This window comes from Oncorhynchus kisutch, linkage group LG26 (assembly GCF_002021735.2).
Source record: "Oncorhynchus kisutch isolate 150728-3 linkage group LG26, Okis_V2, whole genome shotgun sequence".
NCBI classification, from domain to species: Eukaryota; Metazoa; Chordata; class Actinopteri; order Salmoniformes; family Salmonidae; genus Oncorhynchus; species Oncorhynchus kisutch.
The window spans coordinates 29,197,300-29,214,133 of record NC_034199.2 but is presented as its reverse complement, the minus strand read 5'-3'; the positions used below and the strand labels follow the sequence as shown (position 1 = coordinate 29,214,133).

At 42.2% G+C, this 16,834-nt stretch overlaps 1 protein-coding gene across 1 annotated transcript; it reads left to right on the top strand.

Moving 5' to 3' along the window:
• The first annotated feature begins 538 nt into the window (after window positions 1-538).
• Window positions 539-14,182, top strand: LOC109877804 (tumor necrosis factor ligand superfamily member 11-like). Its single transcript, XM_020470014.2, has 4 exons — window positions 539-955; window positions 3,679-3,714; window positions 11,146-11,281; window positions 11,529-14,182. Exons 1-4 carry the CDS (start codon window positions 761-763, stop codon window positions 11,972-11,974), a joined length of 813 nt encoding a protein of 270 aa, XP_020325603.1. The 5' UTR covers window positions 539-760; the 3' UTR covers window positions 11,975-14,182.
• The last annotated feature ends 2,652 nt before the right edge of the window (window positions 14,183-16,834 follow it).

The following is a 16,834-nucleotide window of genomic DNA, read 5'->3' as shown; positions in this document are numbered from 1 at the left end:
ATGATGGGGTACAAAATCAGGTACTGTACATTTTAGAGCCCCCCCCCCCCCCCCACACATTTCCTGCAATTCTACACACTTTGCCATGTGGCTGAGAGAAATGCTTACAGTATTAAAGTTATTTTCCTGCTATTCTACACATTTTGCTATGGGCTGAGAGAAAAATGTGCAGTTTTAAAGCTAATTTCCTTAAATTCTACACATTTTTCAATGCCAGTCTCCCTGACTATATATCTTTATTTAGGTGATTATTGGTTCTCAAAGTATAAGCTATAAATCCATCAGCTACATTTACTCTTCAAGGGAAATCTTTAGCATAAAAATGACTTTCCCGGACTCTTATCATTATAAAACATTCATAAAGTGGTTATAACTGCCATATCTCTTTTTTAATCTAGCAAATGTAACCTTGCCAATCATTCCATCACCGTCGGAGGGGGAAGATGATCTCGTTTGGCTGGAGGGGGGGTTGACGCGTCACAACTGCTGTGTGTTATAAAGAGCCCCGTCTAGATGAACCTGTCCTGTACCACAGTTATGGTTCTGTGTATGTTTGTGTGTATGCACGACGTTGTCTTTAACGGTAGCACACACACACACACTAGATTAAAGATATCTTTCGTCTGATTGGCTGTCTCTCTACAGAGGGAGCCGCTAGTCTTCTGCCCACCCACTGTTTATAGCTCTCCTCTGTCAGAAACTCAGAACTTCCTTCCTTCCAGTAAGAGTAGTCTATTCATCCAGAGCACCAGGACTCACCATGGCAGCTAATGATTACCGAGGCTACCTGAGGAACCACGCCGACATGGAGGGCGCTCAGTCCCGCTACCACCCGTCCCATGGCTCGGAACCCAAATATAGACCGTTTATATTCGTTACTCTGGCTGTTATGGGATTGCTGCAGATTGCATCGAGTGTGGCGATCTTGTTACACTTGACAGGTTATCTCCAAGAGGTAAGAAACACTTCCAAGACGCACAACGGGTGATAACATAACTATGCGACACACTTGCCAGTTGCGACATGTGCAGAGGTGCGCGTCAGCATTATATCTTGAACTTGCGGGTGGCTATATTAAATTCGACTTTAAACAATCAGCCTGACAATAGGGTAAACAATCTGCAAAAATTGTTGCACAGTTTTGAAATTGTAATTGACACATATTAAGTTTAAACTTAAGAGTGAATAGTGGGCTACATTAAACTGTTGGAATACCCAAACCTATAGGCTTTTGCTGTTTCAAGCGCACATGGTTGAATATCATTCAAGCTTGCAGGTTTGCGGATACAGTTTGGGCTCGCAACTTCTTGAGGAACTTGCGGCTGAAGTGCGCGAGCACTTTCCTTTTGAACAATCTCTGCTCTCGAAAGCCAGTGGTGGTAATTCTGTGAATTTGTCCCCAATAGTAAAACCAGCTGTCAGCACTCTGAAATAGCACATCTCTCTACTGATGAGATTGTCTGCACAGATTATAAGGAGTTAAATTATATCAGCAAGACAGTATTTTCCATGTCACAGACCTTATCAAAGCAATCTCCCGTTTTCACAAAGATAAATCTCAATAATGAGTGTTGCCAGATGGGGATAGTGTTGTCTAAATAAAGATGTCATTCAAGTAATCTTGTTTGTAAAATGCATCTGTTTTTACTGAAGCAGGAATGTTTACACTGTTATTAACCGTTTTCTTTCAGAAATTAGAATAAACAAATGTTTCTCAAAGTGTATGATGTAGTTGGGGTAGGTGGTTTTAGAAACCATCCAATAATCTCTACGGAAGATGTTTTCAAATTCAAACATGACATTATTGGCATGACATAATTACACATTGGTATTGCCAAAGTAACAAAACACAATAGGAATATTTAGCAGTTGTTCTATTTTAGCTCCAGGTCTTCTCCAGTCAAGCCAGTGAGCCCTCAGCACAGAGAGAGACAGAATAACATGTCAGTGATATTGATGTGCCTCCGTGCCAGTCAGGTAGCTATGTATAAGACAGCATTAACATTATTTCTGGGTTGTTATCATTGCTTTATGGTGGTTTTTAGAGTTGAATGATGGTCATGTTTCAACAAGCCAAACAACAAGAAAACATTTCAGTTCCATCATGATGCTCCATCAGTCTTCACACATAGGCCTAATGAAGCCCAGAATGGTGTGTGTGTGTGTGTGGAGAGAGCCTGCTGTAGAATGATGTCAATGTTGGTTGACCAATCTTTGGCATAAACACAGTGGTGTGTGTCGGGAGCTTGTTAACTCCTGGAGAAGAGCCCAAGTAGGAAAGAGAGAGAGAGGTGTTGGGTGAGAGAAAGGGAGGAGAGTGATGAGAATGATATATAGCTAGATAGAGAGAGAGAGAAGGAGAGGATAGAGAAAGAGAACAGGAGATGGGCAGAAAAAGAGAGGAAGAGAGATGGTACTAAAGCGTTATACATTTACATATCGGGATGTTATTTTTGACGATGTATCCTTTTGACAGTATCGCATTTTTATTTTTGTGCTGGTTGGCTGTACCTGCACAAAAACCAGTTTTTTTTGTTCATAGCTTGTTCTCCATCTTCTTTTAAAATAGGGAGCCAATTTGTTTTCACCAACTGTTATTTCCATGACTGAATTAAACTTGTTTTCTCATGGCTCTCTTGTCTCTCTGCAGCAGACAATATGTGAGCGATATGTTTGGAATATCGAATCGCAATAAAAACACAGTATTGAATCACAATACATTCACGCTTCGAACACACTGACAGTGTCATTGCATTTTGGTACACCAGAATGACATTAATTTCCAATGGAACGCTGTGTTTGCCTTGCAGCAATGAGTTGCAGAGGCAGTTGCAGTGCGTTCGGTGTGGTACATACATTGGACTTATCGAACGTATGCATCAAACTGTGTGCGCAGACTGCTTGACAGAAATGGTAGCAGAAGGATGAATGTTGAACTTTTGTTGCACACATATCCAGATGATGATGCATACTATTTTGCGCAATGAAGCTGTCGGTTGTTTGAAGCGTTAGAGTTGTAATACATATCCTATCGGCACCTAAGTATCGTGATAATATCATTATCGTGATGTCCCTGGTTCAGGTGGTAGAGCATGGTGCTTGCAACGCCAGGGTTGTGGGTTTGATTCCCACGGGGGACCAGTATGAAAAAGTATGAACATTTATGCACTCACTACTGTACTGTAAGTTGTTCTGGTTTAAGAGCTTTTGCTAAATTACTTAAATGTAAAATGTAAAAATGAGAGATGGCTATTAGAGTTGTATTTGGCACAAGGACCAGATGCACTGCTCCCCCTGTCTGAACATCTGTAGGAGTTACTGTATCTGATGGGGGAGCAGGAGGCAGCACAGCACCGTGCCTCAGGATCTGAGAGACCAGGATGTACAGGGCATCTGGTTCTAGATGGGGGTATAGGGATGGGAATTGGTATGGCTATGGGTATGGGGAATGGTTGAAGAGTCCTGGTGCAGACCTGAACAGAGAACTGGCACCTCTAACCTATGGATACACTACCTGCCAAGCAGTCACTAAAAGTCAGAGTAGGTCTTCCAGGTTTCAGTCAGTGAATTGTGACACGCTTGAGACTACCTGTCAACAAACTGTCTGTTTTACTCTGATAAATTAGGGGGATTGTTAGGTAATATGTGTCTTCCTAACGCCCGTGTTTCTGTTTCCAGGTCGATCTCTCCTCTGCAACGCAGCAGCCAATGGAGGTGAGTCGAACCCTGTCTGATCATAATAACCAACCCTCTCATTGGTCCACATTAGAGGGTTTTTACTGTAATGTTGTCCGGGACTTCCTGGTAAGGTACAATTAATAGGCTATGTTTGTCATTAAAGCTCAGAGATTGTTGGGTTACGATTTATTTTACAATCTTATTTCAGATGTTATTTTGTTACACTATTTGGTATGTAATCAAAAAGATAATTGCCATTTCGAAAGTAAATCAGATTACAGTATTTTATCAGATTGCAGTATCTACAGGATATAAATTCCGAAGCTGTTTTCTTTTTGGCTTCATTCACTGATTCTTTGACACGAAACAGCCTTGTCCTGTGTGGGAGTTAGCCTATGGCAATCCTATTTGGCCAAACCAGAATATCAATAGCCGGGGGAAACTACTGGGAAACCACCACGGTGTGTATGTTCAGCAAGTGAACAAGGGGTTACTATAACATATTACACCTGGTAAGCATTTCCTCCTCCTATAACTTGCACCCATGTGTGAACAGTATGATCAGCACGGGGTGTACAGTAGGTAAATGGTGAGACATTTATATTATAACCAAAAAAGGTTACCCATTCTCAAATTTGCGCTTAGTCTTGCTGTTCCCATGGTTCTGTTTTTGTGCCTACCACAGCAGATGTACACCCTAAGCCAAACCCAGCTTCAAACCCTAACCCCAGTGTGGTCAGGAGCCTGTAGAGAGGTCAAGCCATCCTCATAGTCCCTACCCACTGATCAGGGGTCAGACATGTTTCATCTCCCCAATAAAGCGAGGATTGGGGGGTGGGCCTAGAGTCAGATTTGCCTGTAGTTTACTGTATTGTACATAGGGCACCAATTAAATGATGTCATGGTTTGGCGGCGGTGATTGCTAAGTGTCCTGCATAACCTTCACTCATTAATGACAGTGGCATAACGTATGTATGTGTTCAGAGTAATCTTCGCTCATCAGTAACAGTGGCGTAGAACGGTGGTTGCGGCGGAATGCACCATTGTTGAGGTCTGACATGGGTTTTCTGTAAATCATTTTTGGAACATTCCATCATCTTGCTGGCACAGGTTCCCCCGGCAACAGCAGAATCTTTTCAGGAATTAAAACAACACAGAAAGAAAGGAATCCGCTCTGCTTTGCTTAGCTGTGTTTAGTTTCCCATAATGTATTTTGAATTTGCCCTTGTTGCCCCAGAGGAGTGCTTAGACAAACCACCCACTCTGCTCTGCTGTCTCTGCTTTGCCTTGGACTGAGGAGGCCTCTGTGTCATCAGGCTGACATCTCAGACTGGGATGGTTCCCATGTTGTAGTCTCAGCTCTGCTCCATCCTCCAGGCTGCAGAGTGAACCCTGCTCTAGGCTTTATGAGGTGTGAGGCTGAAAGGTCTATTTGGCTCCCTGTGTGTGATCATAGAGTCTGCCCTGGGATGTGTGCGTGTATGTGTGTGGGTGCGTGCGTTGTGTTAGTCTTCCCAGGGACCAGTGTTACTTCGCTGACAAATGAGTGGGTTTGTTAAAGAGCAGGTATTATTAAGAGCTGCCACGTCTCATGTTTGCCTTTGTTAAGTGCTCTTTGATCCAGACATATTTCACCTGTGGATTGGACCTGTGGATTGGACCAGGAGGGTCAGAGAGCACAGGGTACTCAGAGCTCAATGGGTTGGAACTGATGACCCATGGCTGTAGTCTATTGCACAGTGGACAGTGGACTGAACTGGGTGAAAGGTGATACAATAGAATAATACAGTGCATCACTGGAGTGGATAACTACAGTCCTGTAGTAAACAGTTACTACCCCAGCCTGAGCGTCTGCTCTGTAGCTCTCCAGCGAAAGTCATCTTCTCTTCCTGGTAAGGAGGCATGAGTTGGTCGAGTGTCTCACCACAAATCAAAGCTAAATGCCAAATTGTTGGGCCAGGGGGGAGTTAGTTCGTGATTTCTCCATAGCCTTGGCCAGACTTGTTTACCCTGTCTAATTCTAAACCACGTTTCTATAAACATGTTTACACAGCAAATTGTTTTTGGAAGAGAGACTGTACTGATCTTGGACTGAACATCACACAAGTCTGTCTGCTCCTGTTTTGTGAGTAAATATACAAGACTTAATATTAGTATTATGCAGGTGCACTAATGTTGCTGCAAACCACCGTGATGATCATTCCAGAGCAGTAGTCTTGTTTTATTTGAAATGTTCTGTGCCATTCCTATTCAGAGGTGTTGTGTGTCCATTTGTGGTTTTCAGGTCATTTAAGAACAATCTTCAGTGTTCAAGTCAACACTTCTCTTTTGTTTCTGGTATTTAATTGTATTTATTGGCTCAAGGTAGAGCGGAAATGAGATTTCAGGCACACCAGGGCTGATCATAATGTGGGACATTATAACTGAAATGATAAAACAAGTTGAAACATCTACTGTTCTGGAAGTAAGTATCTCTAGCAGACAGACAGTAGGTCTTCACACGGAACCTGTTCAGTGAGGCAGGCTGTTTACTTGCATAGAGACGGTGTTTTTCTCTATGTGCTGCGTCTTGTCTCCAGTCTGTGTACTGTAGCTCTGACTGGGGATACACATGTCATCGCACCACTCCAGGGGTGAATCTAATCAGATTTAGAAGTTGTGCCAGAACTGTGAAAGGAACATCCATCTGAAAGGTGACATTACCCAGCAGCCCTAGGGTCCCAGAACCAGACCACAATTTCTGGTGCTGCTCACAACTCAGAGCTCCGGGCTTAGAGGTTCACTAGGCAGAACTAATGGGAGAAGTGTGTGGGAAACACACACATGCACGCCTGTACACACACAGCTTAAGCTATAATTAAAATAGACAATGAAATAAGCATTGGTTGAAATATGTGGCGCTAGCAACTGCTTAGAAAGTATTATGATTGGGCTAACGATAAATCACTTCTAGATAGAGGTTTGCGGTCACTAGAGCCCTCATTCTCAGCTCGAACCTGACAGCCGGTCAGGCCTCAAATTCTGTGAATTGGTTCGGACTGGGCTGGGTGGGTTTTGGGCTTGCCGTGCTGTATTAAGAAAACAAAAAACTGTGTCTGAGTACCTTTTAGCCTACTACAGCTCTCTCTCAGCTGCAGACACTAGCGGTGCCAGGACTCCAATATTGGCTGAAATTTGTGGCCATGATTAAACTTATTTTTCTGATGATTTAAATATTTCAATTTAGCGATACGAATAGGCTGGAGTGCACTCAGGAGAATGATGATCCATGAGACCACGACAGGCAGCGCATCTCAGTATCAGGAGAAGCCCATGCATCTGTTAACGCCGATTCAGTGCCTTCAGAAAGTATTGACACACTTATTCCACATTTTGTGTTACAGCCTGAATTAAAAAAATGTATTAAACTGAGATTTTGTGTCACTGGCCTACACACAATACCCCATCATTTAAAAGTGGAATTATGTTTTTAGAAAAAAAATGAAATTTATTCAAAATGAAACACTAAAATGTCTTGCGTCAATAAGTATTCAACCCGTTTGTTATTGCAATACTAAATACGTTCAGGAGTAGAAATGTGCTTAAAAAGTCACTTAATAAGTTACATGTACTCACTCTGTGTGCAATAATAGTGTTAAACATTATTTTTTTATTGACTACCTCATCTCTGTAGCCCACAATACAATTAAGGCCAGGAGGGTTTTCCAATGACTCGCAAAGAAGGGCACCTATTGGTAGATGTGTAAAAAAAAACACAAAAAAAAGCAGACATTAAATATCTCTTTGAGCATTGGAAGTTATTAATTACACTTTGGATGGTGTATCAATACACCCAGTCACTACAAAGATACAGGCGTCCTTCCTAACTCAGTTGCCGGAGAGGAAGGAAACCGCTCAGGGATTTCACCATGGTGACTTTAAAATAGTTACATTGTTCTTCAAGATGTGTTTAAAACTATTTGGCCTTAATGGCCATGTACTCTTATAATCTCCACCCGTCACAGCCAGAAGAACACAGGGTGTTTAAATGTTTATTTTTGGCAGAACATCTTATTCGTTCATTGTTTCATTATTCAAGACTAACTTTGTTATTTTATTTCAAAATAAAATGCTTTATTTTATTGAAAGGCATGAATGACTTGTATGCTGTGTAATGACAAAAAGTAAATACATAATAATGTGTTATATTGAAGTAGGCTGTTACATTAAGGCAGATAAAACAGGATGTACTCTCATAGCTTGATTGTGGATAAATTATATAAGGCTACTACGTGAGTCAAGAGGAAAACAATACACTTGATTTAGGCTACATTATGGCATGCTATGTGTTTCTGATCAGTGCTAGTTGGGCAAATGAGCTAGCACCTCCAGATCAATTATTTAAAAATATTGTGGCGTTTACAGGTTTCCCAATCTTATGACTTTACTAGCTTAAATAACAAATGGACAGAGAGGGAAATATGGTTAATGCCAACAGGCATTTGAATGTTACACTGCACGGAGTAACGGGGAACTGCACAAAACAACAAAGCTAGCATGAACTAGCAAGCCACAAATCACAGTCCAGCGGGAGGTATCTCCCCAGAGAAATAATCACAAGAGAGAGAAAATGGGTCTCTCCCCACTATTTATATCCCCACAAACCAATGTGCAGCTCCCCCTTCTTCTATGACTATAACAAACCCATCAACAATGAACTTGACTGTTGCTGCCAGCCTGGGGCAGGGTCTGCCCACCCTACCTCCTGAGGGTTGCTAAAATACAGAAAGAGATTCAGTGGAAATAATCACATTGATTGATTATCAGACAAGTCACAGGCTTTTGGTCGGGAGTCGGACAGGGTACTACACGAGTGAAGAGCAAATTCCACTTGTTAAGCTACATAACATGCTATAATTTTTTTTGGGGGGGGGTCAGCTAATATATGAGCAAACAAAGAAATGTAGCTAACGTTAACATTTTCCCAGCCTAATTGTTATTGATTGATTAATCAAGATGAGTGTCTCAAAGCAGCGAGTTGGCGCTGTCCCAATCAAATCGGTGCTGAAATGTGTATTTGTAATTATTAAGGATCCCTATTAGCTGATGCCAAGGCACCAGCTACTCTTCCTGGGGTCCAACAACATTAAGGCAGTTATATATAATTTAAAACGTTACATGACGGGCCTCCCGGGTGGCGCAGTGGTTAACGCCCAGGCTCTGGGTTCACGCCCAGGCTCTGTCGTAACCGACCGGGAGGTCCGTGGGGCGACGCACAATTGGCCTAGCGTTGTCTGGATTTGGCCGGTAGGGAAATCCTTGTCTCATCGTGCACCAGCGACTCCTGTGGCGGGCCGGGCGCAGTGCGCGCTAACCAAGGTTGCCAGGTGCACGGTGTTTCCTCCGACACATTGGTGCAGCTGGCTTCCACGTTGGATGGCGCAGTGTTAAGAAGCAGTGCGGCTTGGTTGGGTTGTGTATCGGAGGACGCATGACTTTCAACCTTCGTCTCTCCCGAGCCCGTACGGGAGTTGTAGCGATGAGACAAGATAGTAGCTACTAAACAATTGGATACCAGGAAATTAGGGAGAAAAAGGGGTCAAATGAAATTTAAAAAAGACATTACATTTCATAACACTTTACCCAATACATTTAGTGTGTTCCGTCAGGCCACTGCTCCACTATCATATATTTACAATACAACATCCATGTGTACATGTGTGTAGAGTGCGTGTCTTATCATGTGTGTCTGTGCCTGTGGGTGTCTCTTCACAATTCCCGCTGCTCCATAAGTTGTATTTTTATCTACCCCCCCCCCCCCCCTGGGATTGTGAAGAGACCTTTGTTGTCATGACTTGTGGGGTGTGCATGGGTGTCTGAGCTGTGTGCTAGTAGTTTAAACAGACACCTCGGTGCATTCAGCATGTCAACACTTATTACAGAAACAAGTAGTGATGAAGTCAATCTCTTCCATTTTGAGCCATGAGATTTACATGCATATTATTAATTTTAGCTCTATGTGTGCATTTAAGGGCCAGCCGTGCTGCCCATTTCTGAGACAATTGTAATTTTCCGAAGTCCCTCTTTGTTGCACCTGACCACATGACCGAAGAGTAGTCCAGGTTCGATAGAACTAGGGCCTGTAAGACCTTCCTTGTTAAAAAGGAAGAGCAGCACTTTATTATGGACAGACTTCTCCCCATTTTAGCTACTATTGTATCAACATGTTTTGACCATGACAATTTACAATCCAGGTTTACTCCAAGCAGTTTAGTCACCTCAACTTGCTCAAGTTCTACATTATTTATTACAAGATTTAGTTGAGGTTTAGGGTTTAGTGAATGATTTGTCCCAAATACAATGCTTTTAGTTTTTGAACTTATTCCTTGCCACCCATATCGGAAACTAACTGCAGCTCTTTATTGTAGTGTTGCAGTGATTTCACTTTCTGTAGTAGCTGATGTGTATAGTGTTGAGTTATCCGCAAACACAGACACACTGGCTTTACTCAGGCCAGTGGCATGTCATTAGTAAAGATTCAAAAAAGTAAGGGGCCTAGACAGCTGCCCTCGGGAATTCCTGAATCTACCTGTATTATGTTAGAGAGGCTTCCATTACTCTCTGTGTTCTGTTAGACAGGTAACTCTATCCACAATATAGCAGGGGGTGTAAAGCCATAACACAAGTCTTTCCATCTGCAGCCTATCATCAATAATATCAATAGCCACACTGAAGTCTAACAAAACAGCTCCCACAATATTTTTATCATACATTTCTCTCAGCCAATCATCAGTCATTTGTGTAAGTGCCATGGTTGTTGAATGTCCTTTCCTATAAGTGTGTTGAAAGTCTGTTGTCAATTAGTTTACAGTAAAATAGCATTGGTCAAACACAATTTTTTCCAAAAGTTTACTAAGGGTTGGTAACAGGCTGATTGGTTGGCTATTTGAGCCAGTAAAGGGAGCTTTACTATTCTTGGGTAGTGGAAATACTTTTGCTTCCCTCCAGGCCTGAGGGAACACGCTTTCTAGTAGGCTTAGATTGAAGATATGGCAATAATAGTGGCAATAATGATCATCTAGGTCAGGATTTCCCAAACTCTATTTCTTTTAAATTAGTATAGGCTAATTGTTGGATATGACTTTGGGAGTTTCAGTATGAGCAAGAATTTGATACATTCATTCAATTGCATTAGCCTACTTTATTCCAATATTTTCATCATTCAGTTCATTAAGGTGAGTTATCCTCTCAAAATGTTGGATTATTGTGTGCTTATTGACATTTACTGCATTGATTGATAGGACTAGGAAAATAAGCATTTTACTGCACCTGCCATAACACCCGCTAAACTTTGTACCCGACCAATACAATTGTATTTTATTGATGGCTGTTTTCTCATCTCCTCACTCCGCTGCCGCCCTTTCACAGTTCCACTCTGCTCTGACATGCATTGTAGCGTCCCGTTGATGACCCTTTCTATTTCCGCAGGAAGTGCAGATGGAACCCATCATGTTCGACGCCCTGAAGGACCCGAGGAAAGGCAGACAACGCTGCAAGAACCAGGGGAGGGAGGGGCTTCCATCAGCTCATCTACCAATCAGAGCAACTATAGACTATGTGAAGAGTAAGTCCATAGCAACAGTAAGCCACAGCTTACAGCTAGAACTAGCCTACTGCAACCAATACTAGTATACAGTACAATGGTGAAAATATAATTCTGACAACCTCTATCTGTTTGACAGATTTGACTAATAACATAATCATTGTTTTGACTGACTTGTTGATTGACTGATTGTATTACTGATTAGTTGATCAACTGACTGATTGATTCATTAATTTATTGATTGGCTGTTGTATTTGTATTGTTCCAGAAGGGGAGCTGAGAGCAGCTATGATCCATTGGGATGAGGCGCAGGGCCACCTGAAGAAGATGCGTTACCATGACGGACGTCTTCTGGTGGATGAGCCAGGCCTGTACTCCGTCTACGCCAAGACCTGTTTCCGCTACTACGACCTGGGACCGGACACAGAGCCTGGCGATGCTACGCCCCAGGCCGTGGACGTGAACAACGCCCAGCTCATCCAGTACATCTCCCACGAGAAACACACGTCCCTGCCCAGCAAGTCTGTGGTGCTGATGAAGACAGGCAGCACCATGCGCTGGAATAACTCCCAGTATAACATGTACTGTGCCCAGCAGGGCAGGGGGGTGATGCTACAGCAAGGGGACGGACTGTTTGTTAATGTGTCCAATGCCTGGATGCTGGATCCTGAACCAGAGGGGACGTACTTTGGGGCGATCAAGATAGGGAACTGAAACCGCGTACAGAGGAGGAGGAGGATGTGCTACTGAACGTTCTATAGACGTAACTGCCAAAGAACCACTGAGAGAGAGACAGAGCACTTGTTGTATGTAACATTACTGAATTTGTATTTGATTTGTTTGAGTTTTTTATTGAAAGGAATGGGCTATGTTGCTCTTCACCAGATAGAGAATTAGGATATGCAGTCATTTAAGTGAGGTGATATGGATACCTCCGTTCACTCACTAGGCCTCAACAAAACCCATATGCCGTTCACACATAGACTTAACCTGTTCCTTATGGTTCAAAACTGCACAGGATGCTTTTTAGTTCAACATTTTATAAAGTTGATAGTTATCAACCATTTTATATTGTTGATATTTCCCATTCCAGGGAGCACTTTTGAAAAATGTTGTTACGATGTGTTTTTAAAGTATAGCAGTGTGGATCCTATCTTCTGTTTATCAGCCGACACAAAGTCATTCCTCATCGCTAGTCTGGCCCCTCATAGTTTACAAAACATTGTCATCGTCCTGAGCAAAAGCACAGCTGGGGTATTTATAACTGAGGAGAGTTTCCACCAGTGAACACTTTGGTACATTCTTAGAAAAAAGGGTTCCAAAAGGGTTCTTCGTCTGTCCCCATAGGAGACCACTTTTTGGTTCCAAGTGGAACATGGAACTCAAAAGGGTTCTACCTGAAATCAACAGGGTTCTACCTTGAATCAAAAGGGGTTCTTCAAAGGATTCTCCAATGGGGACAGCCGAAGAACCCTTTTAGGTTTTAGATAAATTGAAAAAATCTGAAAAAATCTTCTCCCCAATTTTGTGATATCCAATTGGTAGTTACGATCTTTTCTCATCGCTGCAACTCCCCAATGGGCTCGGAAGAGGTAAAGAGCGAGTCATACGTCCTCTGAAACATGACCCGTCAAGCCATGCTTTTGCTTAACACCTGCTCGCTTAACCCAGAAGCCAGCTGCACCAATGTGTTGGGGGAAACACTGTTCAACTGACGACTGAAGTCAGCTTGCAGGCGCCCAACCTGCCACAAGGAGTCGCTAGAGCGAAATGAGCGATGGAAAGCCCCCCGGCCAAACCCTCCCCTAACCTTGACGATGCTGGGCTAATTGTCCGTTGCCCTATGGGACTCCCGGGCATGGCCGGCTGTGACACAGCCTGGAATCGAACTCCAGGCTGTAGTGATGCCTCAGCACTGCGATGCAGTGCCTTAGACCACAGCAGAGTGTACCATAAGTATAGTGTAGCCATTAGACAATGATGCTCCTCTGTCTCTCTTGGGTGAGGAGGAACTCAAGTTTAGAGGGTGAGGAGGTTATTCAGTAGTTAACACAGTATTACTGTCCATTCAGGCCCAAGCAACATTTAATATTACATAGACATTATTTAAAGGAATAACAACAGCTGTGTAAGAACAATGATAAATACTGTATCAATCACTATTGATTTTTGTTTTCCAAGGAAATACAGAAAAGTGAGTATAGAAGTACTCCATAACTGCATGTACTTAGTTTAACCAGGAGAGACCTGCTGCAATCATCCCATTAACTGAGGGGAACATGGTTGTGGTTTGGGTCAAAAGTCTTTTTTCTTATTTTGATTTGTTTTCCCCCAAATTACACAGTATTGAACTATTTTGTCCAGTTTTTGGTGGTTTCTACAAGTAATGATTATCAAAACGCATAAACAACTTATGTGAAGATGCATACTGAAGATAGCTGGCCTGTCTTACCGTAGGGGAGGAGAGCAGAGATTCCTGTCTTTATGAAACTAACGGATCCAAATTGACTTTGGTCCACCTTTTAACTTATAGTTCCTTTTTTCATTTGACTCTTTTGAGGTAAATGAGAATATGCACTAAATGTATTTATTTATTAGCTATAACAATGCAGATTGGGACCATTGCTTAAATGACCTGTCTGCTGTAAAATCTTGTGTATTTGATGTCTGTATTACAGTAGGAAGTACTTTGTTTATTAGTAGATGCGCTTTTATTGTCCAAACACAGGGGCTCAATGTTAAATTCTGTATTGGTATTTTTTTATTACGACAATTCTGTGTGCACTTGCCTAGCCGAAGCAGAATATACTGTCCATCATAAGACCGTAGCAAACTTAAGTTTAAAAATCTTGTACATTCTTTTTTTTATTTGATGTTTATTTATGTCAATTTAACTAATAAAATCATTACTTTTATATATAGGTTTGACGTTTGTTAAACATTATTTTATCATGAATGCAAAACGCATACTATGAATTGTGGATAATGTGTTTCATCATCCTTTACAGACTTGAACAGAAAGTTTTTAAAATGAGTTAACCAAAGCTCCAGCACCAGCACCACGTCTTTACCCTACAGCTATTGTCATATGGTCTAACCCCCATCTTTACCCTACAGCTATTGTCATATGGTCTAACCCCCATCTTCACCCTACAGCTATTGTCATATGGTCTAACCCCCATCTTTACCCTACAGCTATTGTCATATGGTCTAACCCCCATCTTTACCCTACAGCTATTGTCATATGGTCTAACCCCCATCTTCACCCTACAGCTATTGTCATATGGTCTAACCCCCATCTTTACCCTACAGCTATTGTCATATGGTCTAACCCCCATCTTCACCCTACAGCTATTGTCATATGGTCTAACCCCCATCTTCACCCTACAGCTATTGTCATATGGTCTAACCCCCATCTTTACCCTACAGCTATTGTCATATGGTCTAACCCTCATCTTCACCCTACAGCTATTGTCATATGGTCTAACCCTCATCTTCACCCTACAGCTATTGTCATATGGTCTAACCCCCATCTTCACCCTACAGCTATTGTCATATGGTCTAACCCCCATCTTCACCCTACAGCTATTGTCATATGGTCTAACCCTCATCTTCACCCTACAGCTATTGTCATATGGTCTAACCCTCATCTTCACCCTACAGCTATTGTCATATGGTCTAACCCTCATCTTCACCGTACAGCTATTGTCATATGGTCTAACCCTCATCTTCACCCTACAGCTATTGTCATATGGTCTAACCCTCATCTTCACCCTACAGCTATTGTCATATGGTTAGCGCTGAGCAGTTTACCGAAATGCCGTTTTTTTTCAGTTTTAATCAGATAATTGACTGTCTCTGTTCAAATATTGCAATTCCATTTTGTTCTGTTTTTTTTTCTGTGAGCTCTATTGACCAGGCACATTTAGCTGCAGATTCTCTAGAGATAAATCAGATCATGCCCGAGCTGTGCGGTGTAGTAGGGATTAGTAGTAGGTAGGGCTGGGCGATATGGCAAATAAATTATCACCATATCTATATATTTTTTTCATTCGATAATGATAATTATCACAATATTAATCAAATAATGTTTAAAAGGTGCATATCTGCTTCAGACTCAATAATGCCTAATGCCTGAACATACCACTAGGCAGACAGCCTAGTGGTTAGAGCGTTGGGCCAGTAACCAGCAGGTAGCCTAGTGGTTAGAGCTTTGGGCCAGTAACCAGCAGGTAGCTTAGTGGTTAGAGCGTTGGGCCAGTAACCAGCAGGTAGCCTAGTGGTCAGAGCATTGGGCCAGTAACCAGCAGGTAGCCTAGTGGTCAGAGCATTGGGCCAGTAACCAGCAGGTAGCCTAGTGGTTAGAGCGTTGGGCCAGTAACTGAAAGGTTGCTAGATCAAATCTCTAAGCTGACAAGGTAAAAATCTGTCGTTCTGCCCCTGAACAAGGCACTTAACCCACTGTTCCCTGATAGGCTGTCATTGTAAATAAGAAGTAGTTCTTAACTGACTTTCCTAGTTAAAGAAAGGTTCCATTTTTTTTATTATGTGAGCTACACATAAAATTATACTTTAAGGAAAAGTGTTCCATGTTTGCGGCCAGGGAGCACGTACCTGGGGTCAATTAAATTGATAAGCCTCTTGAAACCTTCCTTTTCGACTGTGCTAATTGGTAGCATGTCCTTAGCAATGCAATGCATAATAGCATTTGTGATGTCTGTCTTTTCGATGTTTGCTTGAAGGGAATAAACGCTGTCAGTGTTGACTGCTTCAGGCAAACGTCCCTAGATTGTCTGGTGCTTGAGGGGCGTTTATCAATACCGTGGCGCAAACTCAAACTTCATGCATGTTCCAAAGAGTGATTTTGCTTCAGATGTTGAAAAAGGTTTGTCGTATTACCAGACTTCGTAGTCACCTTTCTACGGCACAATTTGCACCGAACATTGCTCTGCTCTTTGTCGGACATCAAAAAGCCAAACCACTTCCAAATTACTGAAACAGTTTAACCCTTTTTATCAATACTTTCTTTGTTGGAAGCTGCTCCTTCTCCATGGCTATCACTACCACTGTTTTCACCTACATCACTACCACTGTTTTCATCTACATCACTACCACTGTTTTCACCTACATCACTACCACTGTTTTCATCTACATCACTACCACTGTTTTCATCTACATCACTACCACTGTTTTCACCTACATCACTACCACTGTTTTCGCCTACATCACTACCACTGTTTTCACCTAAATCACTACCACTGTTTTCGCCTACATCACTGCCACTGTTTTCTCCTACATCACTACCACTGTTTTCACCTACATCACTGCCACTGTTTTCACCTACATCACTGCCACTGTTTTCACCTACATCACTACCACTGTTTTCACCTACATCACTACCACTGTTTTCGCCTACATCACTACCACTGTTTTCACCTACATCACTACCACTGTTTTCGCCTACATCACTGCCACTGTTTTCTCCTACATCACTACCACTGTTTTCACTTACATCACTACCACTGTTTTCGCCTACATCACTACCACTGTTTTCACCTACATCACTACCACTGT